The sequence below is a fragment of the Rattus norvegicus genome, chromosome 20 (genome assembly GCF_036323735.1).
Source record: "Rattus norvegicus strain BN/NHsdMcwi chromosome 20, GRCr8, whole genome shotgun sequence".
NCBI classification, from domain to species: Eukaryota; Metazoa; Chordata; class Mammalia; order Rodentia; family Muridae; genus Rattus; species Rattus norvegicus.
Window position 1 is genome coordinate 50,196,821 of NC_086038.1, and position 26,113 is coordinate 50,222,933.

General features: G+C 50.3%; 1 protein-coding gene and 1 long non-coding RNA gene across 2 annotated transcripts in view; one reads left to right on the forward strand and one right to left on the reverse strand.

Annotated features, from left to right (window-relative positions):
• Prep (prolyl endopeptidase) overlaps positions 1 to 26,113 on the forward strand; it is a 96,962-nt gene that overhangs the window by 58,233 nt on the left and 12,616 nt on the right. The window contains exons 9-10 of the mRNA NM_031324.2: positions 2,993 to 3,190; positions 7,599 to 7,702. Of these exons, the coding sequence (NP_112614.2) occupies positions 2,993 to 3,190; positions 7,599 to 7,702 (302 nt within the window). The remainder of the gene's footprint in view (positions 1 to 2,992; positions 3,191 to 7,598; positions 7,703 to 26,113) is intronic.
• LOC120098962 (uncharacterized) overlaps positions 18,878 to 26,113 on the reverse strand; it is a 30,382-nt gene continuing 23,146 nt past the window's right edge. The window contains exon 3 of the long non-coding RNA XR_005497782.2: positions 18,878 to 19,014. This is a non-coding gene — a long non-coding RNA (uncharacterized LOC120098962). The remainder of the gene's footprint in view (positions 19,015 to 26,113) is intronic.

Sequence of the window (26,113 nt, forward strand, 5' to 3'; positions counted from 1 at the left end):
TGCTTTGGGTACTCAGCCAACAGCACCTACGTCCACATTTTCCCATTATGCGCACCCAAGTGTCTGCCGGAGTGATCTCATTCCTTTACTCGTACCTGACGATACACGGAGGGTGTACGACACTTCTGTGAAAGGATCAGTGCTCTTGTGTACATGGATCATGGCTTGGTTTTGTTTTTCCCCTCTCTATATCCCCATAGCATGGTATCAGATGTAGAAGAGGCATGTAGGATGTAGGCGTTTTCATTACTTCCTGTTACTCTGTGACAAAATACCTGAGCTGATCAGCTTTTAAAAAAGGAAAGGTTTATCCTACTCGTAGTGTTAGCAGTCCTACTCCATGACTGATTTGCTCTGTTGCTTCGGGGCCCATGGTGAGCCACAGTGAGAATTGTAACTTACCTCAGGACAGTCAGAAGTTAAACAAGAGCAAGAGGGAGGGAAGGCTGGAAGCCTCGCATCTCCCACGGCGCAGTCCTGTCTGACCAGCATCCTTCCATTTTGAAAGGTTCTACTATGTCCCACCGGCTGCATGGGCTGAGGACCAGGCCTTCCACACGTGGACCTTTAGAACACACTGCTGCAGATTAGAACAGCAAGGGTATTTGCAGCCCACGTGTCTAGTGTCCAGTCGGCAGGACTCATGCATCCAAGGGTGCATGAGTTGTCTCTCCAGGACCAAGGGTGCGTGCATCCAAGGCTCGCCATGACTGCTGCCTGAAATGCTATGAAAAAATTCTTTTTCTACAACTTGCAGTTCTCAGCACTGAACTTTGCGGTTTATGGTGCTGTAGTGAGTACGAGAAGGCTGTGTATTCCTGGTTGCACATCACCAAGGCAGAGGCTGCTTTATTTCCTGAACATAGCAGCCACCGTCATTTATTAAAGATGAGGTACACGATTAAAACATCATAAAACAGCTTCCCAAGCGTCACACCGGTGCACACAGTGGGGCTTTAGAGCACAGTGGGGCTTTAGAGCACAGTGGGGCGTTAGAGCACAGTGGGGCGTTAGAGCACAGTGGGGCTTTAGAGCACAGTGGGGCTTTAGAGCACAGTAGGGCGTTAGAGCACAGTAGGGCGTTAGAGCACAGTGGGGCGTTAGAGCACAGTGGGGCTTTAGAGCACAGTGGGGCTTTAGAGCACAGTAGGGCTTTAGAGCACAGTAGGGCTTTAGAGCACAGTAGGGCTTTAGAGCACAGTGGGGCTTTAGAGCACAGTGGGGCGTTAGAGCACAGTAGGGCTTTAGAGCACAGTGGGGCTTTAGAGCACAGTGGGGCTTTAGAGCACAGTAGGGCTTTAGAGCACAGTAGGGCTTTAGAGCACAGTGGGGCTTTAGAGCACAGTGGGGCTTTAGAGCACAGTAGGGCTTTAGAGCACAGTGGGGCTTTAGAGCACAGTGGGGCGTTAGAGCACAGTGGGGCTTTAGAGCACAGTGGGGCGTTAGAGCACAGTGGGGCGTTAGAGCACAGTGGGGCGTTAGAGCACAGTGGGGCGTTAGAGCACAGTGGGGCGTTAGAGCACAGTGGGGCGTTAGAGCACAGTGGGGCTTTAGAGCACAGTGGGGCTTTAGAGCACAGTGGGGCTTTAGAGCACAGTGGGGCTTTAGAGCACAGTGGGGCTTTAGAGCACAGTAGGGCTTTAGAGCACAGTGGGGCGTTAGAGCACAGTGGGGCTTTAGAGCACAGTGGGGCGTTAGAGCACAGTGGGGCTTTAGAGCACAGTAGGGCTTTAGAGCACAGTGGGGCTTTAGAGCACAGTAGGGCTTTAGAGCACAGTGGGGCGTTAGAGCACAGTAGGGCTTTAGAGCACAGTGGGGCTTTAGAGCACAGTGGGGCGTTAGAGCACAGTGGGGCGTTAGAGCACAGTAGGGCGTTAGAGCACAGTGGGGCTTTAGAGCACAGTGGGGCTTTAGAGCACAGTGGGGCTTTAGAGCACAGTGGGGCGTTAGAGCACAGTGGGGCTTTAGAGCACAGTGGGGCTTTAGAGCACAGTGGGCGTTAGAGCACAGTGGGGCTTTAGAGCACAGTGGGGCGTTAGAGCACAGTGGGGCTTTAGAGCACAGTGAGGCGTTAGAGCACAGTGGGGCTTTAGAGCACAGTGGGCGTTAGAGCACAGTGGGGCTTTAGAGCACAGTGGGGCTTTAGAGCACAGTGGGCGTTAGAGCACAGTGGGGCGTTAGAGCACAGTGGGCGTTAGAGCACAGTAGGGCTTTAGAGCACAGTGGGGCTTTAGAGCACAGTGGGGCGTTAGAGCACAGTGGGGCTTTAGAGCACAGTGGGGCTTTAGAGCACAGTGGGCGTTAGAGCACAGTGGGGCGTTAGAGCACAGCACAGTGGGGCGTTAGAGCACAGTGGGGCGTTAGAGCACAGTGGGGCGTTAGAGCACAGTGGGGCGTTAGAGCACAGTGGGGCGTTAGAGCACAGTGGGGCGTTAGAGCACAGTGGGCGTTAGAGCACAGTAGGGCGTTAGAGCACAGTGGGGCGTTAGAGCACAGTGGGGCGTTAGAGCACAGTGGGGCGTTAGAGCACAGTGGGCGTTAGAGCACAGTGGGGCGTTAGAGCACAGTGGGGCTTTAGAGCACAGTGAGGCGTTAGAGCACAGTGGGGCTTTAGAGCACAGTGGGGCTTTAGAGCACAGTGGGCGTTAGAGCACAGTGGGGCTTTAGAGCACAGTGGGGCTTTAGAGCACAGTGGGCGTTAGAGCACAGTGGGGCGTTAGAGCACAGTGGGCGTTAGAGCACAGTAGGGCTTTAGAGCACAGTGGGGCTTTAGAGCACAGTGGGGCGTTAGAGCACAGTGGGGCTTTAGAGCACAGTGGGGCTTTAGAGCACAGTGGGCGTTAGAGCACAGTGGGGCGTTAGAGCACAGTGGGGCGTTAGAGCACAGTGGGGCGTTAGAGCACAGTGGGGCGTTAGAGCACAGTGGGCGTTAGAGCCGCCGTTCAGCTGACTGAGGACACGCTGTCTGACTTTTCTCTCCCTGTCGTTTCAGAGTGGGTGGCTTGCGTCAGGTCCAACTTCCTGGTCTTGTGCTACCTCCGCAACGTGAAGAACATTCTGCAGCTTCACGACCTGACTACTGGTGCTCTCCTCAAGACCTTCCCGCTGGACGTGGGCAGCGTGGTGGGGTACAGTGGGCGCAAGAAGGACTCTGAGATCTTCTACCAGTTCACATCCTTCTTATCTCCAGGTGAGAGGGAGGCCCCTCACGGTGGTGACGTGGAGTTTCTGCCGGGACGTCGCAGTGTGTGAGGTTCTGTTGTGCTCCAGACAGAGTCACTTAGAGTAAAGCAGTTACTCAGGACCAGGGAACATAAAAACTGTTCTCACTCACTCTTGCGCTGGGGGTGGGAACAGCCCTTGTTCTCAGTGCTGACAAATGCAACTGCCTTTGTTAGGTTTTTGTTGCCGTGAAGAGACACCAGGACCACAAAAACTCTTATAAAGGAAAACATTTATTGGGGGCTGGCTTTTACAGTTCAGGGGTTTAGTCCATTATCAGCATGGCGAGAAACATGGCGGCCTGCTGGCAGACACCGTGTGGGAGAAGGAACTGATCCAGTTGGCAGGCAACAGGAAGTAAACTGGCTTGAGCACTTGAGACCTTCTAGCCCACTTCCTAGTGACGCACCTCCTCCAACAAGCCCACACCTCTTGATGGTGCCACTTTCTATGGCCCTATAGGGGTCATTTTTATCCAGTCTGCCATAGCAAGTCTTAGTCCCAGCCTTGATCTATACAAAGACTCACAGTGCAAACCCCACAAACATCCACGTGTAGGGAATGCCTCCTAGAATAGACTGTAGTTACGGAAACGCGGCTTGATTTTCTGTCCCTCCAACTTTGCCGCTGTCATTTGCTGGTGGATCAAGCAGTCTTCAGGGAACTTAGACAGGGATTGAGGTGACCATCCTCCTCTGGGGATTTGACCAGATTGCAGCAACGTCTCATCTGGATGCTTCTGTTTGAGTCTCTGGGGGTCTGTAAGGCACCTTAGCTCCATGACAGGCTGCTGACACAGGGCTGTTAGAACCTGGAGGGGTGATGTTGTAGGCAGGTCTGGATGCATACGGGCACTGTCCCAAGTGCCTTCCGGGGGGACTGAGGAGCTAGAAAAAGCCAGAGAGTGGAAGCTGGCCCAGAGCCAGAAGTCAGGAGCCAGCCCCAAGAGGACATGTGGTGCCCCGCCTCTCCCCAGAGCTCGTAGCCCAGCAGTAGCCAGTGAGTAGGGGAGGCATCCCATCTCTAATGTCTTTCTCAAGCTCTCCCTGGTTCTAGGCATTTGCTTTAAACGTGTCATATCTTCATATCTTCAACCGTTTAAATGAGTGAAGGTCACAGAGGAACACAGGGTAGGGGTGACTCATCAGCTCTTAGTAAAAGCCAGGGTCCCCGAAGACCCGTGACCTCTCCAGTGACCCCCGTCGTGCCCGTTTATTTTAGGAACAGACTTCTCATTATCTGGGGCAAAAGGCTCGCTGTCCTAGTGGGAAATGGTGGCTCTTTGTCAAGCGAGGACATTGCTGCCTGCGTCTGTGGCTGTGACGGTTGGAAAGAAAAGTGTGTTCCTAGCCGAGTGCTGCCAGCTGCTTCTGAGGCAGCCTTCATTTGTTCCTGTAACGCTTGGTCTGTCTCCCTGTCTCCTCTCGTTCATTTTCCCCACCCCTCCCTTCTCTCTTAATGCTCTCTGATACCTAAGACCGGAGAGTGGAGTCTCCAGGCTCCTCAGGCCTTCTCAAGCCAAGTGCAAAGCGGCCATCGAATAGTTGAGTTCTCAGGAAAGCAAGGAATGCCAGTCACGTTGTTCAGAGATGGCCTGCCCGTGTCTGTCTGTCTGCGAATCAGCTGTTCACTACTGCCGTTGGGAGCGTAGGCAGAGGAGAAGTAGGACCTCAGCTTCCCACGGTGAGCACGCATCGAGCAAGGACACCAGCTGATTGTGCATCCAGTGGAGAGACACAGTAAGGACACATGTGAAGCCCGGCCATTTGTGACTCGTGTACCTTGAGTCCCACTTGGGAAGAAGCCAGGCCAGTCTGGAACAGGATGCAATGACTCTCTGTGACGCAAAGCACTTGGTGTTTGAACTGATTCGTTCTGTACCTGTGGAAGCTTAGGGGCTGAGGTTGGCTTCAGCCAGACTTAAACCAGACAGCATCTTCCAGGCCTGGCTCTGGGAGGCGGGGAGGAGAAAGCCTTTCCCATGTGGCTTGGGAAGGAAACCTTTAAGAGTTGGCCTTGATGCTTTGTGTATTGCCTCCCCCCGCCCCCATAGTCTTAAATCCTGTCCTACAGCATAGCAGACAAGTGCCTGACTGAGTGTCGGAACCCCATTGCCTTGTCTTCATGTGGGCAGTGCTCCAGGGCCCCCCCCCCCTCGTCCTTCTTTCCCAGCTCTTCCCAGAGCATTCTCTTCTCTAATACCCTCCTCTCCCTTCTCAGCCCACAACCCGGTCTCCTTGCCTCTTCGTCATCCGGCAGCCTGTGAGAGCACTGCTTGCATCCGGGAACACCTTAAGGCCAGCTACGCCTTTTGACCTTAAGGGACTTGTGTAATCAACTTATACTTTAAATCTTCACTTCCTACACAGCCTTCTGCTGTTTGTGACCCAGAATGTCCCCCCACCCCCACCCCGCACGTTTTCTCTGTCCCTGCATGACCTAGATCAGGTGGGACATGATATATCAGCAGGTTACAGTGGTTCACATTATAGTAGGGGGAGGGTACAGTGGGCCAACCTGGGCTAGCCCAGATGACTATGCGTAGAGAATATTGATGAAATACACTTATCATTGAAACCACCGAGCTTATGCCCGCCTCCTTCACGGAGCCCGTGTATAGAGGGAGGGAGGGAGGTGTGTGGCGTTCTTTAATGGCAGCCAACCTCCGTTGTGGACCTTGTTCTGCTGCTAGAGTTGTGTCGCAGCTTTTCCGTATAAGCAGGGATGTCGAGTGTCTCCTCCGTCTTTCGTTTGGGGGTTTAGTTCCAGTGCGGTAGTGGCTTGCGTGACTTCACTGAGCTCCTGATTCTAGTCCTAAGTCCCTCGTTGTTTGTGCTGACACCACGGCGAATCCGGTGATCACGCGGCCCACGCTTTCCCTTTATTCTGTCTTATTTTCCCTTCTTATTTATTCTTCTCCCGTGCAGTGCGTTCCGACAGCAGCTTCCTCTCACTGCACTTCCCAGTTCCCACTGCTCCCCCGTTTCCCTTCAGAAAAGAGCGTTGGGACATCTCCCCTGCCCCTGGGAGTCAGATTTGTGTGTGTTTGTGGTGGGTACCCTGTAACAACCAGCAAACAAACAGCAAAAACCCCTCATTGTGCAGTTATGTACATACCGAATATTGGTTCTCAAGTTGCTAGGGAAATGTTTGTTTGAGGGGAAAGAGCTGCCGTTTTAATCCACGATCCGTCTCTTTCTCCGTGACCTGTGGGAGTCTTTATTTGGCTTGTGATTTCCCAGCAAGCATTGGGCTCCCAGGATCAGTCTTCCTCATACTTGTCAATGTATGTTTAAAGAAAGTACATGGGGTACCATTTCCGCACCAGCCTCTCTGGCTTGTTCCTCAACACAGCACGACACTGCCTTGTTTCTCTGACTTAAGTATTAGGAGAGATGCGTGCATTCCAGGAAGTAGGACTTTTATTAATGATTACATAGGCTGGAATTCCTGGTGTATATTAGGTATTTTGCGTTGGGCCCAGTGACTGGGACAGAATTGAAACTCTGATTCTGAAGTGTCTTGTGGTGGCTCACCCTTGGTTCCTGATTGCTGCCTACCTGTGTGTCCATGGTTAGGTGTGGGTCAGGTAACAGAAGCCCCAAGGGGATCAGCCAAGAGACCCCTGACTGGTTGCAGACCTTGTGGTTGTGGGGGTGGGGCCAGCATTCCCACATGACCTGGCTTGGAGAAAACTTGTTGGTATCAGTAGTAATTACTTTTCTGGGTGCTGTGACAGACCACGTGACAGGAGAGCAAAGGCGGGGGAAAGATTTCTTTGGGCCACAGGGGCGGGCTTTGAGGCTTCAAAAGACCCACGGAGTCCCCACTGTCTTTGTCTCCTCGTAGCTCAAAGTGTGAGCTCTGGGCCGCTCTGTCACTCTGCCATCCTGGACTCTAACCGTCCGAAATCGTGACCCGGATCACACACTTAACTTTTGAAGGTTGCCTTGGTCATCACGGCAATCTAAAAGTGACTAGACAGTGAGGAAGGGAGGCCTGGTAGTTAGCGCCTTGCTCACCCTGGGGCAGGCCAGGCAGCAGAGAGAACCAAACGCTAACACCCAGCGCCCACAGTCTGTGGGATGGTTTCCGAAAATTCTCTCCACAAGCTCCCAGGGCTGCTGCAGACGCATCAGGTTGGCAGTAAATATTAACACCACCAGGCTGCAGGAGGGGAAGCCATAGGTGGTGGTGCTGGTGAGGACACTCTCCAGGGTACGGCTCACATCAGACTCTCCTCAAAGCTCAAAGCCTCCTGAGTGGTGACGGGCGAGGTCCCCTGCCTGCTGCTGGCCTCAGGTGAGGCGTAGCCTCCTTGTGGCCTGTGCGTGTCCTGAGACTTGGAAAGTAATCAGAGACTTACTTCCCTCTAGGTGTCATTTACCACTGTGATCTTACCAGAGAGGAACTGGAACCCCGGGTTTTCCGAGAGGTGACGGTGAAGGGAATCGATGCGTCTGATTACCAGACTATCCAGGTATGGGGGAGACGGGAAATCTGACATTCAGGACGCTATTTACCTTCCACATGGTCAGAAGTCGCAGAGCTAACGCTTGGTGGTAACACAGAGGGCGAATGTTTCCGGCGCCCCTGCTGTTTCTAGGCACTGAGCCGGGCGCTTAGGGCTCTGCGGTGGTCCCTGTAGTTACGGCGCTCATAGTCTGTGGGTTCTGTCTGTCTGTCTGCCTACTTGAGGTAGGGATTGCCAAGCTCAGGTCTTCAGTCTGAAGTGTGGATGTTTCTGCTGACCCAGCCCGTGCTCACAGCACATCTGAATGAATGGACAAGCTGAAACCTTGTTAAGACAGCACACACTCAGTCCCCGGTCATTGTTTGTGGCTAGGACTCCCCTTTTGGCTTGTTTGGCTTCCTGAGGGTGAACTGCTGTTTGATTGACTAGATGGAGAAGAATGTCTGGGCCTTGGCAGGGAGAATTTGCCCATAGAGCACGGGTGTTTTATAAGGCGCTCCGACTCCAGACTCAGCAGGACTAATGCACATCCAAGCTCCCCGAGACTGCACAAGGCTCCCAGCACCGAGGAAACACGGGGTCCCAACCCTAACTGGGAAGCTGTCTGGAATTGGTGCCTACTGGCAAAGAAAAAAACCTGTTTTTGCCAGTGGAATCTTCCTGGGTACATTAACCACACCTCCGAGTCAGCCTCACGCCCAGGAGTCGTTGGCCAGCGCAGAACAAACTCAATGGTGTTTTGTGTACACATTTTTGCCTCGGTTTTTGTTTCCTTTGGGAATTTTTTGTTTGTCATTGTTGGTGTTTTGTTTGTTTATTTTGATGGGTGTGTGTTGTAAAGTTGTTAAGTGTTTGTTTTGCTTTTTTTAAAGAAAGAGAAAGGGAACAGAATGTTGGGTGGTTAGGGAGACGGGAGGAACTGATGCAGGAGGGGAAACATAATCAAAATTATATTTTGAAAAAATTCAATGTAAGCTTTTAAAGGAGCCTTCAAGGAGCAGGCGCTCCCACATGGGAGGCCGAATCATGCAGGCTGCAGATCAGGAACCAGAACATTGGAAAGGCTAGCCGCGTGGTCGTAGGGCGCACCTTTAATCCCAGCACTCCAGGAAGAGACGGGTGGATCCGCCTCTGTGAGTTTGAGGCCAGCTTGGTCTACTGACTAAGTTCCAAGACAGCCAAAGTTGCACAGAGAAACTCTGTCTAGAAGACTGCTGGAGACCTTATATTCGGGGACTTGACTGCCTAAGGGTGGTTCCCCGACACTGGAACATCATTAGGATGGGGTGATGCTTACCCTCAGTTGTCTAGATCTAGTTCAGTCAATGGCTAGATATAGACCCTAAGTAAACGTGTATTTACAGAAACAGGTGGAAGCTGGACTTGGCAAAGGATTGCGGCTTACCATCTGTGTCCTATATTAACTGCTAGCAAGCTGACCTTCTGTTGATTGGAGAAGAGCTGTGCCCGTGTGTCCATATACTTACTTACTGCTGAGTACTTTGAATGTCTGTACCACAGACGATGGCCCGTTCTACATGTCCTAATTTATTTCGTATATTAGGACCCACAGGGAAGTCTCCTGGGTTATAGTCTGTGAGGAGTATTTAAAATCAGATGCCCTGGGCTAATTATATCAGAAGCCCTTTCAGACGGTCCCGACTTTGCCTTATACACACTGAATGGCATGGGAAAAGCACAAAGCCTTTCCGCCACCATGTCCAACTGTAAGCAGTGCTCGGGATCCCTTTGGAGTTATCAGAAGGTACTGTGTATTATGAAGTGACATATAGCCTGAGTACAGTCCTTGTTCAGTAGAAATAACTGTAATGTTTATGTGATTTTTCTACATCAGTTTGACTGTGAGACATTCAGCTACATTGTTAATTGGGCATCTGGGAGGGTTTCCACCCCACAGGCCTATAACATGGCTCTGTGGGAGATAAATACCCCTATCTTGCATTTTCTTCTAGTCCTTTGTGGCCATCCCTGGTGAGGATGGTATATGTAATATTTCTTTTCAGTTCCAAATTGGGGAGGGGGGTGTCCCTCATCTGTGAACAGAGCAGCTAGACTCCCAGTGTGCCTGGGTCACACTAGGTACCTGTGCCATTGTTAAACTCAGAGTCTCTCTGTCCCTGGTGCTCCATGACTCAAAGCTGCTCTGACTTTGACCCTCTGGGATACTTAGAGCATTATATAGGTAAACACGGAAGGACAAGCCTAGGTTAGCACACTGCCCTGCAGAAGGCAACACACTACCCTGTGTTCTGTGCCTGTCCCAGGCATCATACTGATTGGACCACACTGGGGAGTGCTGTTGTTTCGGGCCCATTTGCAGGGGTCTGGGTTCACATTTATTTATGCAGCAGAGTGGTAACGGGTGTACACGTGGTTTGACGAGGCTCTTGGTGGTGTTTCCGACGGCCACTTCCCTGTCGTCTTTGAACACAAGCTCTAGAGGGGGGTTGTGCTTGCGTGAAAAGCATCCTCACGGTGTGTGGTAAAGTGGTGCATCAGGGTAGCAGGTCTGGAAAAGCTCACTTTGTTTTCAGAGATTCTGGGAATTATGGCTTTCGATCCACCATGACTTGAGTTTGTGTTTGTTCCGCGTGTGTGATTCGAGCAGACCTCCCTGGCTACTTCTCTTTGGCTGTGGGTAAGGTGTGTTTCCGTATGACCTATATCCTAGAGGTAGCGTCGTCCTGGAGATGCAGCAACGATAGGACCCAACGAGAAGATGGGGAGGGGAAGGGCAAGGAGCCAGAGAGCTAAGCCCCCTCCCCCACACACGCAGAGGGGGAAGTGTGTGTGTGCGTGTGGAGGGGTCTGCATTTCACCAGACCTGTGCCTGTTGCCTGGGAAGGTGAAGGGCCTGGTGTTGCATTTTATCATCACACACAGAACAAAAACCAACGTCTGTGTAGCTTTTACCCATCCTGGGGGCAGCTCTGGGGAAACTGACCACATCAGAAACACTTTTTCTTACTAACTGTCTGAAAGCAACAGGAGAAACAAGTCTCCGAATCCGATCCTAGAGAACTCATTGTCTCTTCTCATCTGAGGTCCATGTAGGAGTTTTAGTTTTAGGTGTGTTTACTGCACCTTAAGTTAATTATTACTTCCTCTGCTCTTCCCTGTGGAATACCACGTCGGGTTGGTTAGAACCTGTCTGCCCCAGTCTTTCCCAGAGAAGCGAAGATGCGCTGGCAGTGCCATCCCGTGAAACAGGCTTGTGAACCTACCTGAGAAATCTTATCTGCACATACTGCCAGTAATAAGTTCCTTCCTCCTTGAACAAAAATGGAAGGAAGTTTAGTCTCCCAATAGATTCAGATTTATAACACTGCCGGGCACTGTTTGAATGCAGACATTCCGTATGTTGGCACTATTCCCTGCAACACATAGTCAGACCCATGAACGAAACACACAAAGATCTGAGAGGATGTGAGGTGGCTACTGCCATGGTCCGGGGAAAGATGGTATCGTATGTGGAGCGCCCCGGCTAGCGGCAAGGAGACTGGGGAGGAGTGTGAGCGGTTTCATCGTCGCTGACGTTTTACCGCCTCCGGTCATTCCGAAGCTGCTTCTGCTTTCCCACTGCTGTGATGTCCGTCCCGTAATTTCACAGTCAGTTCAAGAAGCCAAGCCTCGGGGTTGGGGATTTGGCTCAGTGGTAGAGCGCTTGCCTAGGAAGCGCAAGGCCCTGGGTTCCGTCCCCAGCTCTGAAAAAAAGAAAAAGGAAAAGAAGAAAAAGAAAAAAAAAGAAAAAGAAAAAAAAGAAGCCAAGCCTCCGCGTGCCGTGAGCTGATGGTGCCGCCGGCCCATGTCATCAGTGGGTGGAATTGTGCGCTGTGGTTGAGCAGGCCGTGACCAAGAAATGGAGCGTAGCCAGAATTCACTTTCTGGCTTTGCGGAGTCTCGTTGTGGCTCAGCCAGCTGAGAGATTGGTTTTTTTTTTCTCCCCCTCAGACTAAAACGAGAGAGCAAAGAAAAATCATAGACCTGAAAATGGACCTGAGGCTGAATACACGCCAACTATTCTCTTTTCTTAACCGTCTCACATTTTATAAAAGACGAGATAAATTAGAAAACCCAAGTCTCCACATTTTACGAGCAGGTGCAGGCTTGCTTGGAACGGCATAAAAGCAAGGATTTTAACCATTCGGCCGTGGCGTTACTGCCCGTGCCTCTTGTCCTATATACTTAGTAGGACACTTCCTGAGGGTGACCTGCTGTACTGCCCCCCGCCATCCTCACAGTGGTCTGCTGTGTACCTCAATCTTAGCATTGGTCATGTTGGCAAACACAAATGCCTTGGAGTCACAGTGGGATATCCTTTTGTTTTGTGAGTTTCTCTGTGTAGCCTTGGCTGTCCTAGGACTTGCTCTGAAGACTGGGCTGGCCTTGAACTCACAGAGATCCACCTCCCTCTCTCTCCCTCATGCTGGGGGTTAAAGGTGGGCACTGCCATCACCCCCAGCATTTGCTTTCCTAATTAGATATGGACCTTTTATTTTTAACCGTTAGGTTTCCATGACCTTGGTAATAACTGATTTGTGGTTGCTAGCATGCGGGCTCTGCTTCTGAGAGGACATATTCTTGAATGTCGATAAGCTTTTTGATACCATGAAGTGTTGCTCCAAGCTCCATAGTATATGTAGCGTCAAGAGCACGGCCCATCCGTGTGCTTGTGAGCTGACCGTTGTTGCATTAATGATCTATTTCTGTAACACTGGGCCTGTATACTTGGGCCGTGGTTAGAAACAGGGCAGGGCCATGGTAAAGTAGCTCAGCCAGGAAAGGTGCTTGCCACAAGCCTGAGTTTGGTCTCTCAAACCCACATGCTGGAAGGAAAGAACTAATGTTATCCACAAGTTACCCCCTGACCCCTGTGTACGTTCCTTGTCATGTCTCACATGGGCGTGCATGTTGGGACACACACACTAGATGGGACAGCTGTGGGGATGGCTTAGGGGAGGGTGGAGGGCAGTGTTCTGATGGAGCCCTGAGGTCTCACTGTGCTTCAGAACTCACCGTGGAAGTCACCTGAAGTGGTATCAGTTGTTCTCGGTTGGCTGTCCCAGCTTTTGCATTCATCTGTACGGCAATGTAGCCCTGCATTAAACAGATGCCACTCTGGGTGAGGGCGGGATGCTCCTTCCTTCCCTGTTCTGTGCAGATCTGAAGAGTTAAAGTGACTTAGCTGAAAGGATAGTAAGGGTCTCTCTGTACCACAGAGACTCACGTTACGGGCCCAGTCTGTGGCGGGTGCCCGCTTCATGAGGTTGTACGTGCTTTCCCTTCCATGTCTGGGACACAGCAGCACTTTGTGTCAGCCTGGGAACACATAACCCACAGTGTGAAAGTATCAAGGTAGCCTTGAGAACTTAGCCAGCCCTCGTGAGTGACCATATAAAACCTGCGCTGTGGGTCACAAGATCTCAGAAACGAAATAAAAAGCACACGTCTTTCATATCTTTGACCTAGCCCATAGTAGGTCTCTATATGTGAGCAGATTATATGCGGGCGCAGTACAACATGAAGAGAGACCAAGGGTCATAACAGGTCGAAGAGGGACGGAATACACTTACAGGGACAAGGTACGAGAGGATATACGGTCGTTTTCTAGTTTCAGTTCCGACGTGCAGTGTGGTTTGGTTTTGGTGGTGGATAAGTACCTAAAATATACTCAATACCGAAAGTATAAAATATAATGTTAGACTACGGCTCTTGTTCCAGATGCCTCTTCTAGCTGGGTAGAGGTTCATTGAGCTCGTATCGACTTTAGGGCTGGCTAGTTTTGATGTGCAGTGTTTTTTATTAATTTGTAAGTTTTTTATGATAAAGTTTATGACATTTGAAAATGAATGTAAAAAGACAAAGTCTGCATCATGAAGTGTTCTGGGGTGAACCTCTCTAAACTTTGTTCTGAGGAAACAGTTCTATATCAGATTATGAGTGTCGCCTGGGTTTTGGTGGGTCCAGGAGAGCCACGACTTCCACCTGGTGACTTAGGGGAGGGGGTGCCAGGTACAGAAACCAGCTGGTCCTCCAGGATGATGAGGGACCTGGCATCCCAGCCCAGCACTGTGGGGGGTTTGTTTGCAGGCTTCCTTTTTTTGTTAGTGTATCAAACAACTACTGATTTAATATGAATGGCTTAGATCTGTCCATTAACTAACAATACGTATTTCAGAATCAATGCTACAGCTGACAGTAGGTCAAAAGGAACCTAGACTTAGTACCACGAGTGATAAAATATTTAGTAACTCAGATATCTGCATGTACTCCTGAATTTGCTGTTGTATGTGATGAAGCCATTATGCGGGCTTAATGTTTGCCCGAGAGTTGTGGCTTTGAGAACGGTAAAGGCTGCCGGGCGGGGTGGGTTCTGCTGAGGCTGAAGCAGGTACACTTTAGCTCCTCCTCACTGTCTCGGAAAGCAGTGGTGTCACATCTTCTTTCCTGTAGCTAAGTAGAAAACATCGGTGGCATAATGCGTCTGCCGCTGGTGGTTTTTCCAAGCCATTGTAATAATTGTTTTCTAAAGATCAGATGGGTCTGGATGTGGTCTCAGCACTCGAGTAGACAGGAGGATCTTAATTTTGAGGCTAGCCTTCCTCCTTTGACAAACAGCATCAACAAAACAAAAGACAGGGCTGGATGTGGGGGCACAGCCTGGCAGCTTTCCCCAACAGACAACATAGGAGTCAACTAGAAACCAAAGCGCTGCACGCCCCCTGGTGGCCAGGTGCCCAAATCTCACCCTTAGACCTGGGGTAAAATAAAGACCCATAGAAAAATTGAGAGCTTGCTGGTTTCTTCTTTGGTCATTCAGTATTGAGGTGTTTATCCACTCTGACTGTGTGTACTTACTAGAAACGAGTTTGCTGTTGTTTTGAATTTCGCTGTATTGTGGTCAGATAAGGATGCACAGAGAGTTACTTAAAAAGTTTCCCGACTTTGAGAGCCGTTCTGTGTCCCAGGACGTGATCTGCTTTAGAGGCTCTTCGACGTGCTGCCAAGTGCGGAGTATTGGGTAGGCACACGTTAGGGCCTTTTGATGTGTGATCGTAGTTTGATTCTGATGTTTCTCTGCTTTCGTCCAGGTGACCTGTCTGTCTGGGGAAGGTAGGGTATTGAGATCACCTGCTGCTGTGTCTCTAACCTCAGCGGCTCAGACAGGAGGATCTTTTTGTATGGAACTGGGTGCCCCAGGGTTTGGTGCACATGTTCAGGATTACAGTGTCTTTTTGGTTAATTGCTCCCTCCAGGATTAATTGTCCTTTACTTCTTCTGACAAGTTTGGTTCGACGTCTGTTTTGTTAGATGCTAGGACAGCAGCGCCTGCTTGCTTCCTGGTTCCCCTTGCTTCAACCACGTTTCCTGTCCTTTCACTGTAAGGTGGAGTCTGGTTTTGAAAGCAGGATCGTTGGTGCTAGCAGATACACGCTACAAAGACAAAAGCACTTTGTGTGCATGTGTGTGTGTATGTGTGTGCATGTATTCCTGCTTGTGTGTGTGTGTGTGTGTGTGTGTGTGTACACGTGTGTGTGTGTGTGTGTGCGTGCGCGCTGTCCTGGTTATACACACAGAAGGCCGTGTGAGTCCTTGCTGGACATTTTGTCCCATGAGGCTTGGATTTTGATGTTCATCGACCGTGGGGACGAGCTGTGATCTCGGAGCCTGCCTTCACGTCGCTGCACCCAGGTGTCGGTCCCTGCCGCGGTCCAGGTGTACTTTTGGGCAGCCGTGTAACTGCCCTTCCCATTCTCAGATGTGTTCCGTTTCCCAAAACTCTGTAAAGCTCTCCTCCCGCTCCCCCCCTTGGAGGTCATCATGAGCAAAGGGAGAGCAAAGCTGTCACTTGGCAACAGTGTGGATGTCACCCAGTGTATGCCAGGCTCTGTGCCTGCGGTCTCTGTGTCACCTCGTTTCTTTGGAGGAACAGTTGGCGTGAGTTCCGAGAAGCTGGGCCAGCTCCTCTCACCGGACTCTCAGTCAAACGCAATGCCTTGGCATGGTTCTTTTAGGTCTTCGTGTAGAAGGTGATGTCCAACACCGGGGCTTTGTTAAGACCCTAGAGACCATTTCTTTGTTTGCTTTGGTTGATGCTTCAGAAGAAAGACTCATACATAAACCCTGTACTCAGGCTGCGCTGTTAAGTACATCTATGTTAATTCTGAAACATGGAAGAATATCTCTCTCCCAGGGGCTGCTAAGTTAAACCGTAGAGGGCACTGAGTCGCTCACCCAGCCTCAGCTGTACCCGTGTGAGTCACCCGGCCTCAGCCATGAGCACCGATAAGTGTGTGTGTCAGGGTGTATATGAGCATGCTTGCGACCATGTTTTTAAACGGGATATGATCTTTGATCTTAGCCCAAGGAGTACCTGATTCTGAAGTTGCACTTTAAAAGAACGGTTTAGGATACTGATGGAAAAGTCACTTTGCGCGTGCATGCTGCCCGCATGCACAGCTTTTCTGTTGTGCGTGAGCCATATCTACCCATTCCAAAGTTCCATGCGCATACGGCTGATTTAGTATTTAGAAAAATGGATAGAGCACAAGTGACCTGAATCGTGGGCGACGTGATCTTTGAGACTCGGGGCTTGGATCTTTCAGAGCTGCTGGCTCTGACGCTTGCCCAGAAGCCTCTAAGGTAGGAGCAGTGGCAGAGTAGACCTGGCATTGTTGGGGCCGCCTCTGCTCCTCCTTCTGCCAGCTCACGGGCAGCTGTCGGTGATATTCCACCTCACATTCGAAAGTCTGTCAGCATCGATTAGCACAGGTAGGACGGAGGAGAACGTTTGCTCGTCCTAACAACACACTGGGAGATAGTGGCCTGGGGAAGGGCGCCTGTGCCTTTAGTTAAAAAAACAAAAACAAAAAACTGCAGCCGAGAATGTCTGTGGGACCGCTCCACTTCCGAGGCACTGACATGGAAATCTTAGGACTAACAAGGACTTAAGCAGGCGAAAACAGGATGCAGACAGTTCATACTGCTAAAGCCAAGGCCCTGCAAATGCAGTGCTTGGCTGCAAAAGGGACCCTGAGGTAAGACTCAGCCAGAGAGGGTCTGGTGTCCACCTGCCTTTAGCTCTGTCCCTCTGGTTCCCTAGTCCACCCCCATAATCTGTCCTGCCTTTGGGGAAGAGCTCTTCCTGAAGGCAGTGCTAATTACTGAAACTTGTCTGTCCTCCGCAGCCCCTGGATTCCCCAGCAGCAAGGCCAAGAGCAGAGTTAGTGTATACACGGGGTGGGGTTAGAGAAGGACTGTCTGCCTTACAGATGTTATTCTATCAGTTGGAAGAACAAGCTATCTCGTGGGCTCTGTCCCGGGCTGACATGTAGACGGCAGCCTCTCGTAACTTCACAGGATTGAGAGCTGTCGGTGGGATATGTGGGTGAATCGTTAATGTGACCTTTGATCCTGTAGTGAGCTGACTTCCCTGCCAGGGTTGGTTCTCACAGATGGCTCACCCATTCTGAGCTCTCTGGTGAAGAGAAGACAACCATTTGCCTTCATTTCCTAGGCCGCTGTGGCTTCCTAACCAAATGCCGGTCTTACGGTCACAATCCTCTGCTACCTGTCCAGCTTCGGGTAGCGCCCACAGACGGACCCCATCCCCTGCCCCCAGCCTGGCTCTGGTCCTCTCTCTGCTTCATCCCCCGCCTCTTGTCCTCTTGTCCACTGGAGTGCAGCCACACCAACCACCTTGTTTCGTTACACACACAGGCCACGCCCTCACCACCCTTGCCTGGCCACTCATTCACTTCCTTTGTCAAAGTCTCGGGCACCCACGTGTGCCACGGCAGCCCTGCCTCCCTGTGTCGGGCTTTCATTGTTTCTTCACTGCTCTGGATGTGAGCTAACTTCACATTCTCACCTTTCCTTCTTCCCAGTGGAGTGCAGTCTCACACCTGCTGTACGCTCAGAGCACAGAACTCATGTGCAGAGACGCTTGACTGAGAGCGGCCATGGTGACAGGCAATGGGCTGTAAGATACACTCATTGCCCAAAACCTAGAAACCCTGGGCTGTCCCTCTCTGCAACATTCCTGTTTTGCCATCTCCCTGGTCTCCTGGCCTTGTCTGCTCAGAACAGACTGAAAAGGAAAAACACATACTTGCTACGGTTTATCCTAAGATCTAGTCTTTAGAAACCTTTTTTTGGTCATACTTTGTAACCAGAGCAGGAAAGGTAATGTCTCACTTTGAGAGAATCACAGCGGGATTTTCTTGACGGTTCTCAGCATTGTGCATCTTGTAAAATGCCCTCCTTTGTGGCTTTAGTCTCCATGAGATCCTGAAGTCACCCCATTTGAGGAGGCAAAGGGTGCTAATGGTGAGGGTCGGGTCGCCATGCTGACAAATCCTGATGTGAATAATGAGTTGCAGTGTAAGAACCCCCTCTTCAAGTGAGTGAGTGGGAATGGGGGAGCAGCCAAGGACTTCTGGAGTGGAGCGCTCCTCACAGGCTGTCTTTAGACACTGCGCCTTTTATGTGGCGGTGTTGGTCATGCCGAGGCTACAAGGAAAGATGGAATTTCCTGGGGAAGATAATCAAACGTGTCTAGCACTTTGCTGGGAGTGGCAAAGAGTTATCCGAGGAGCCTAGTAGAGGAGCATGGGAGACCGCTCTGGGAAGGGGGTACCCTGGGAAGTTGCCCCAGAGAGAGCAGCCCGCTCAACAGAGAAGCAATAATCAGTTAGCATCAGTGAACAGGGCCTATGTCGGATGCAGGTGGGGCCGTCTACCTGCCAGGTCCTCGGAGAGCTGCAGACATGAACGTTGACGTGGGCATGGCGGTCACTGAACCCATGGCGGTCACTGAACCCATGGCGGTCACTGAACCCATGGCACATTCAGAACTCTAGCAGTGTGGGAGCAGGAAGAGAGTATCAAGGACGCCAGTATCTAAGGTACTGGAGAAGGAAGAAGAACCAGGAAAGCCTACGTCCTGGAAGCCAGGGAGAAGTGGGAGGGGTGGGGAGAGGACATCAGTCCCTTGCCAGCCTTAGCTTCAAGCGACTGGCCATAGGTGAAACCATAGGAAGGAGCACTGGAGGCAGGGTTGGCATGAGGGCCAGTGCACCCACTGGTTCCAGCGGTGCCCGGTGTGTTAGCTGTCAAGAATGTTGTTGTATGGAGCTAAGTGGGGGTTTTACTGGTGGCTTTTCTGCTACCCCTGAAATTTTTATTTCCCTCTGAAATTCTTATCTGTCATCAGGACAGCGCCTGGTGCTCCACTCAAGGCTGCCGTGACTGTGATTCCATTATTCATCGCTTGGTTTTCATTTCCTTGATTACTGCTGCAGATAAAAAAAAAATAAATAAAGGGGCTGTATTTAGAAACACTTCAGAGCAGTACACAAATCTTTGTCATGCTAGTCCTCAGGGTAAGGAGACAGTTTCACCCGTGAGATCTCCATGCACCCATACAGAGAGACACTTCACTCCCCATTTAGAATATAAGTTGAAAGGATTTGTTCATTCTGAACTTGGTGATTTGCCCCATTCTCTTCCAGCAACCCCTTCCCCTTCCCCTTCCCCTTCCCCTTCCCCTTCCCCTTCCCCTTCCCCTTCCCCTTCCCCTTCCTTCCCCTTCCCCTTCCCCTTCCCCTTTCTTCCCCTTCCCCTTCCCCTTCCCCTTCCCCCTCCCCTTCCCCCGGTGAGCTGCCTCCCTCTGTGCCCCCGCCCCGCCACAGGCCCTTCTAATTGACTGCCGCTCTGCAGTCTGCAGTCTGCTGTTCTAGTGTGCAGCCAGATCCAGCTTCTAGGCCCGCTCACCGTTCTCAGTGGGGGACGGCAGAGCAGAGTGGGTCTACTGGGCTCCTGAGGCTCCTGAGGCTGTCCCTTAACTTAAAGCCATTCATCACGGACTCCTGACTCTCCTGGAGGCTCTATTTTGATGGTTTGTGTCAGCCAAGCGATTAAGATCAGAGGATCATAGCGGCCTTGGGTGTGTCTGACACCAAATCCACCCCCTTCAGATTCTGGACACTTGTTTTCTTCAGGGAAAACTGCTTTATGAATACTTGCCCCTCGGTGTCTCGCGCTCAGTCTGAGGTTTATATCGAATGGCCGTTGGACATTATGCTGGGGTTGGTAGCTCTAGTGCGTTTGGCAGAGTCCTCCATTCAGGGCCACTCTGTATGTAGTCTGGTTTAATCCCGCGTGCTGACATGAGCTGCACAGAGCCTGCCCCCTTCTCTTCTGACGCCTGCCCTCTCTAGTAATTCGCCCTCTTCACTACCAGCCACAAGAATTTAAAGCCACACGGTTCCCTTCTGTTCTGTAATCGACATTCTAGTCAGAGCATTTGGGTTATTCCTTTATTTTTTCTAATACAATAAATGTTCTGCTGTGGTTTTGAGGTAGTGAGGGTTTGAAGTGCGTCTCGGAATTCTTGCCGTGCTTTTATGATGCAGGTGCGGTCTCTTGCAATAAATTACCAGAGTTAAACAGTTTAAGATCCATAAAGCTCTTGGCCCTGGCATTGCTAAATTAATAAGTTAACGGCTACACATGAGGAAAATGTCAGATGTTAAAGAAACTCTATTAGTAGTAAGCTGGGAATTTGTGACCTTAAAATGCTTGTATAATCCTTTGCAGCCCTAGGCCAGATCTAATTTTATTATTTCCAGCCTGCAAAGCATTATATGGCCAGACTCTAGGCTACTGTATCTGTGTGGACGTTCAGTGAAAGGCCAGTTACAATACTTAACGTTGCTTAATTGAATACAGGGCCTATTGCCGTAAAATTATATAGAATGCCGTCTTTTACCCCACACTAGATCCGGCACCATGGTGCCCCAAGATATCTGGTAGGTATCATCATCTCAGTCAGCAAAGCCTCTCACCTACTCTGCTCCGTCCCATCTCACACTGCAAATGGCTTCTCTCTGAGCCTGGCAGCAATCTCTCTACCCATCTGGTTCCCAAGGCAGGTTGCCACCATGCCAGACACACACATCCCAATTCTGTGGTGGCCCAATGTCTCCAGTGACCACACACTGTCTTGAATTCAATTAAATCGCCACACGAAAGAACACACAACACCATAACCTCTGATCCAATTGATAAGATATAATTGCCCACCTAGACACACAAAGCCCTGTACACATCCATCCCTTAAGAATATTCATAACAACCTGTAAATACACAGAGTGGAATCTTAACATCAGCCTCCATGTTCTCTCTCCCCTTCCTCTGCCTCCTTTCCAGTCTCCTCCTCTAAAACTTTTCTCCCGCCCATCCTTCCTTCTCGTCCAATGGCAGGCCTCCTCCTATCCTGTACCTGCCTTCACCTGTGTGATGACATCATCCTAGAAGGACCCACTTGGGATACACATCGCTACATTTATCTACCCGGTAGCTTCTAAACCGGACTCTAAATACCACCCTAAAAGCAGAGGCAAAGAAATAGACAGCAATGGGAAAGGTTCAGAAGGACCACCACCTAGGTGTCAGGAGCAGGAGATTGGCTGATTGATTGCTGATTTGTAGTAGCTAAGAATGTGGAGTCAGGAGGCCAGAAACCCCACTTAGCTCCCAGCCCCATCATGTCCAGGATGTGTGGCTTGGCCAGTTAACCTTCTTACCCGTTTTCTTTTCTTGCTTCTCTCTTGTATGTCTTTCTTTCCTTGGTCTTTGAGACAAACTCTCACTGTGTAGCTCAGACCGGTCTTCACCCATTCATTGCTCCTCTCTGACCTGGGATTGCAGGCATCGGATCATACCCAGGAGGCTAGGACACATCCAGAGTGGCCCCAGGTGCCCATCCAAGCACGGACCTCCTGTGGATTCAAAGGCCCTTAAACCAGCACAGGACACATTGTAATCACTGCAGGGGTCTTAGATACATTGTGTATGCCAGTGTTTATTTAAACAAAATGAAGGAAAAGCCTGTGAAAAACATAAAAACTGACGGGCAGATTAGTGTCGGCTTTTATTTTGTGCGGTGTGTGGGTTGGCAGGTGACGGCATTGTCTCCCATGACTTTAGCTTGTGTCAAGTTGACATGAACTATCCAGCACGACTTGGGTCACAGGGATTGAACTCAGGTCATCGGGCTTGGCGGCAGGCACTCTGCCTGCTGAGCCATCTTGGCGGCCCCTAATGTTTGCTTTTAGACATCGAGAGCTGGGTTTGATTAGCTTATGGTAACTAAGGTTCGGTCTCCGGGGTCCTCCAGAGTGAATGGTCAGTACACCATTTGCAGTTTCCTTCTCTGGTTTACTATAAATATTCAAGCAAGGAATACACCAGTCTGACCTATTTCGATGAAGTACCTACAGCTGAATTTGAGAGGAAGGGGGTCAATAGGATGAGCTCCTGAAGGTAGATGAGTATTGGTTCAGTTGTAGTTCCTTTGGGAAGGGATGTGGCATTGAATTTGACGCTTTGAAGCTATGGAATAACTGCTTCTCTAGACAGGGCATTACAACTAGGAAGGAATCAACAAGGTCAAAGGCAGAGTCTTGGCTCTGGAGGGGATGGAAACATTCTGTAATGGGGAGTCACCACAGCCGGCTGGAGAGATGGCTCAGTGGTTAAGAGCACCTTAACCTCTTCCAAGTTGGATTCCTGGCACCCACAGCAGTAGTTCACAACCGCCTATAACGTCTTGGTAGGCAGGGGATCCAGCTCCCTCTTCTGCCCACTGTCATACACACACACTAAAATTTAAAAGGGAAGCCTCCGAAGTAAATCCAGGACTAGGTGCCCAGAGTCTAAAGGTAGGAGTCCAGTTGGAAGGCTGTGCTGCCATGCCAAGGGCTAGGAATGGTTTGAGCCCCAGGAACAAGCTGGCCTGGGTGTTTTGGGACTAGAACGTTGATTCGGTATACAATTCTCCTGTTATTCACTTAGCAGATACTGATTGATAGCAAGTGGTGCCAGCCTCATAACCGTGGATGATGGGTAAGACCTCATCTTCTGTAGGAGCGGAGGGCCCGCATGCATCCTGGGAGCAGGTCTTTGGGTGGGGTCTTTTGCCAGAGCAGCCATGTTGCCAGGATAAAATCCAATTGCAAGGTCAAGACAATCTGTGCCTTTTCCTCACAGAAACTGTGCTTGCTCTCCCTCTCTCCCTCCCTCTTCCCCGATCTCTTAAGCCACCTCTTTCGAGAGTTGGGCGTATCCTATCTCTGACTAATTCTGTCAGTCTTTTTCCGATTCGTCACCTTGCCCCTCAATTAGACATCCTTGTGTGGGATTAAAGGTGTGTGGCATGTCCACATTCCGGCCACATCACACAGACTTAGAAGGACTTTGGACGTGATCCCTTGCCAGAGCAGCCATGTTGGTGGATTAAAATTCCTCTAGGATTTTGGCCACCATAGAAACTATGTACACATGTGCATACACAGACACACATACATAAAAATAATTGAGTCTTTTTTAATCTTTGAACCTGAGTTGGGGGTAGGTGTTCAGTTACTAAGAAAGTAAGGATGGCTTTCTCTGCAAGTTTCTCTCCAGCAGTTTTATCTGTGAAATGAATTGTGTCTGCCTCGAAAAATACTGTTGACAGTTTTACTAGAAGGGTGTAGCAATATCGGGTAGGACTTTCCTGTTTAACAGTTTGTTCCTCAACGCGGTGGCACTGGTTGTCTGGAGCAGGATGGGCTTTCTGAGATAATAACTGAAATAGTGCCTCTGTAACAAGTGTGGCTTTTAAAGTGCTTCGGTGACCCTAGAACAAGCAAGAGTGAGCATCTCCAACGCTGGGACATTTGTCCTGGGGATGCCGTAGAGGCAGTCAGTCACTGTTGAAGAAGAGAGAGATGTTTTTGTCCAATCCACAGCTGTCCAGACATTTGCAACATTTTCCATATTGTATCCACCTGTCCAGACATTTGCAACATTTTGCATATTTGTATCCGGTGAAGACGTTTGCAGGCATGAGCAGGATGGGAGGGTTTGCAATGGAGTAGAGAAAGCTGTGGAGGGGTATGGTAGTGGGGGGTTGGGGGGTGAGAGGGAGGCTGGCACCAGGCAGTGATGCTTGGCAGTCGTCTGTTTTCAGACTCTACCTTGATGTTTGTCAGATGAGAGAATGAAGTACTGGGCTGACCGAGTTCAGCTGAAGCACCAAAAAGTCCCACAATTTGGAATTCTCCTCAGGGCTGAGAGGAACTGGGGCAGCCTCTGTTTACCCACCCTTTTGAGTGTGAGCATGCTTCCTCACCTTCTACCAAAGTTCTTGCAGCCTCACTGTGCTTAATGCTCTCCAGTTCACGTGTGGGATACCACTGTTACTCTGCTGTGCGTGCCCAAGATGAACAATTTAAGTTTTTCACAAGATTTGAAGAATGTTTTAAGTACAACAGGAAATGGGATAGTGTGTGTTAAACCTTGTTTAGAGTCAAACTCCTCGTCCTTTATACCCTCTAACGCCCTTCGAGGTTTTGCTCACAGAGTTTGGAGCCAGTATCCTCCCAGGATGGCTGATCTTTGTTCCTATAATCCGTCCTGGCTACTTCATTTGATTTCGATGTCAGCTTATGTGGAGGTGACAGTCACCCGGGTCCTCACATGGCCTGGTCCTCCACTGAAACGCGCTAGGAAAGCCCCTCTTTCCTCAGGACGGTCAGCTGCTACTGCAGGCTTCAGCATTAGCCATTGCTCAGAGGACCCGAGGTCTCTTTCAGGGAACATCGTCTTTGTGAGCAGCTAGCTCTCTGTTCATCCCTGACTAACATCTACTGATTCTCCGCTCTGTCTTGACTTAGCACTGTGAACCAGCCCAGGCAGCTGAGCAGCTTAACTACTGTCTAAGGCCTGGTATACAAGTACTGAGTACTAGGTACTGAGGGAGCTGGGTCCTCAGTCCTAGGTCTGGGGGAGCTGGTTGGTCACAGGAGATAGATGTAGCCCTTCATTGAGGGTGGTACTTCAAATAGCACCTTGATAAAACGAAAGCATTAGGGCAGGTGAGGTGTCCTTTGGCTGGCTGTCCTGCTCAATGCTAGAATCTCGGGCCTTTCTTATAAGAAGGCCCACCTTTTTGTCTGCTTTTAACAGTAAAAAAGGGCAGAGCCTTCTCCCCCAGCCTCTCAGGATCCCAAAAAAGGTGTCCTTAATTCATTGTTTAACTCCCGACTACCTTGGCATTGTTTGCAATATCTTTGATGAAGGCTTCTGTCTAAAATGGTCTTTCTTGAGATCTATCACCTGACATCTTCCACCGTAGACTCTTGGGCTTATAATCTGTCAAAGTAAAAGGTGAGCCAATCACAGGCTCTTTGTGGGTCTGTTGGATGGTTCGTGTGCTGTGCCCCCGGCAGGGAGATGGAAGGGGTGCCATCAGCTACTTGATAAGCCATCAGTCGAGAATGACAGACTTCTGCCTCTCAGGTGGGCGCCTGCTAGATCCATATGAGCAATTTTCCTGTCCATTGAGATTCCCAGAAAAGCCTTAGTATCCCATTACAGGGCACTGCCCACAGTGGACACCCAGAAAGAATAGATGCGGATAAAGGAGAAGTTTCGAGGTGACCCTGATTTGAACATGCAGGCTTGTGGCAAAGTGAGGAAGGGTGTAGCTCTTGTATAGAAGAGAGGAAAGACCAAAGCCCTCACTGATGACTCTTGAAAGGGGACAGTCAGAAAAGAACACAGCAGGCAGGCAGAGGAGACGGGTAAGCTCTGAGTGTAAGGTCACACTTAACATAAGGTCAGTCTGAAGGACGCCGAACTTGGAAAATCCACTTGCAGAGCAAGCATGGTCATACGGAAGGAAGGCTTTGCTTTGCTTTATGGGATAGGAGACACCTTGAGTCTATTTACATGCCCAGGAAAGGGAGAGAACTTCAAAGCGTATGTGGTGATTGGAGGAGGAGGGAAGGAACGGAGCCAAGACCTGGTGAGCTTTCTTGCTGTGGGGCAGCAGAGGCTGGGTGGGCTTGGAGAAGGTCATTTGAGAACTTCAAATAGATGGCCTCTGGAACGGTGGGTGGGATACAGAAGGAAAGGGGGATGGCAGAGAGTAGAAAAATCGGAAGGATGGTGGTGGGTAGGGTGGGAGTAAGGAGACCTTGGTGAAGGACACACAAAAAGAAACTCATGGAATTCACATGGAGATGGGAGGGTCGTTGCACGTCATTTCAGAGCTTGGATGAGCTCATTCGTAATGCAGTGACTGGCAGTCCCTGAGAAAACCAGCGGGTTGAGATTAGAGTTCAAGGGGTTCAGGAACTAGTGACAGGGTTGACCAGGAGTCCTAAACTGGGCAACAATAAAAGTCAGGGAAAGTTGACAGCACTGAGGATTAAATGTCCTAAGAGCTTTAGAAGTGATAAGTATCCCAGAAATGGACCAAGTCTGCAGGTGCTTATGAAAGATCCCCGGAGCAGGGAGACCCTCACTCAAGTCTCGGGATGATGCGACCCCCCCAAGAACTCA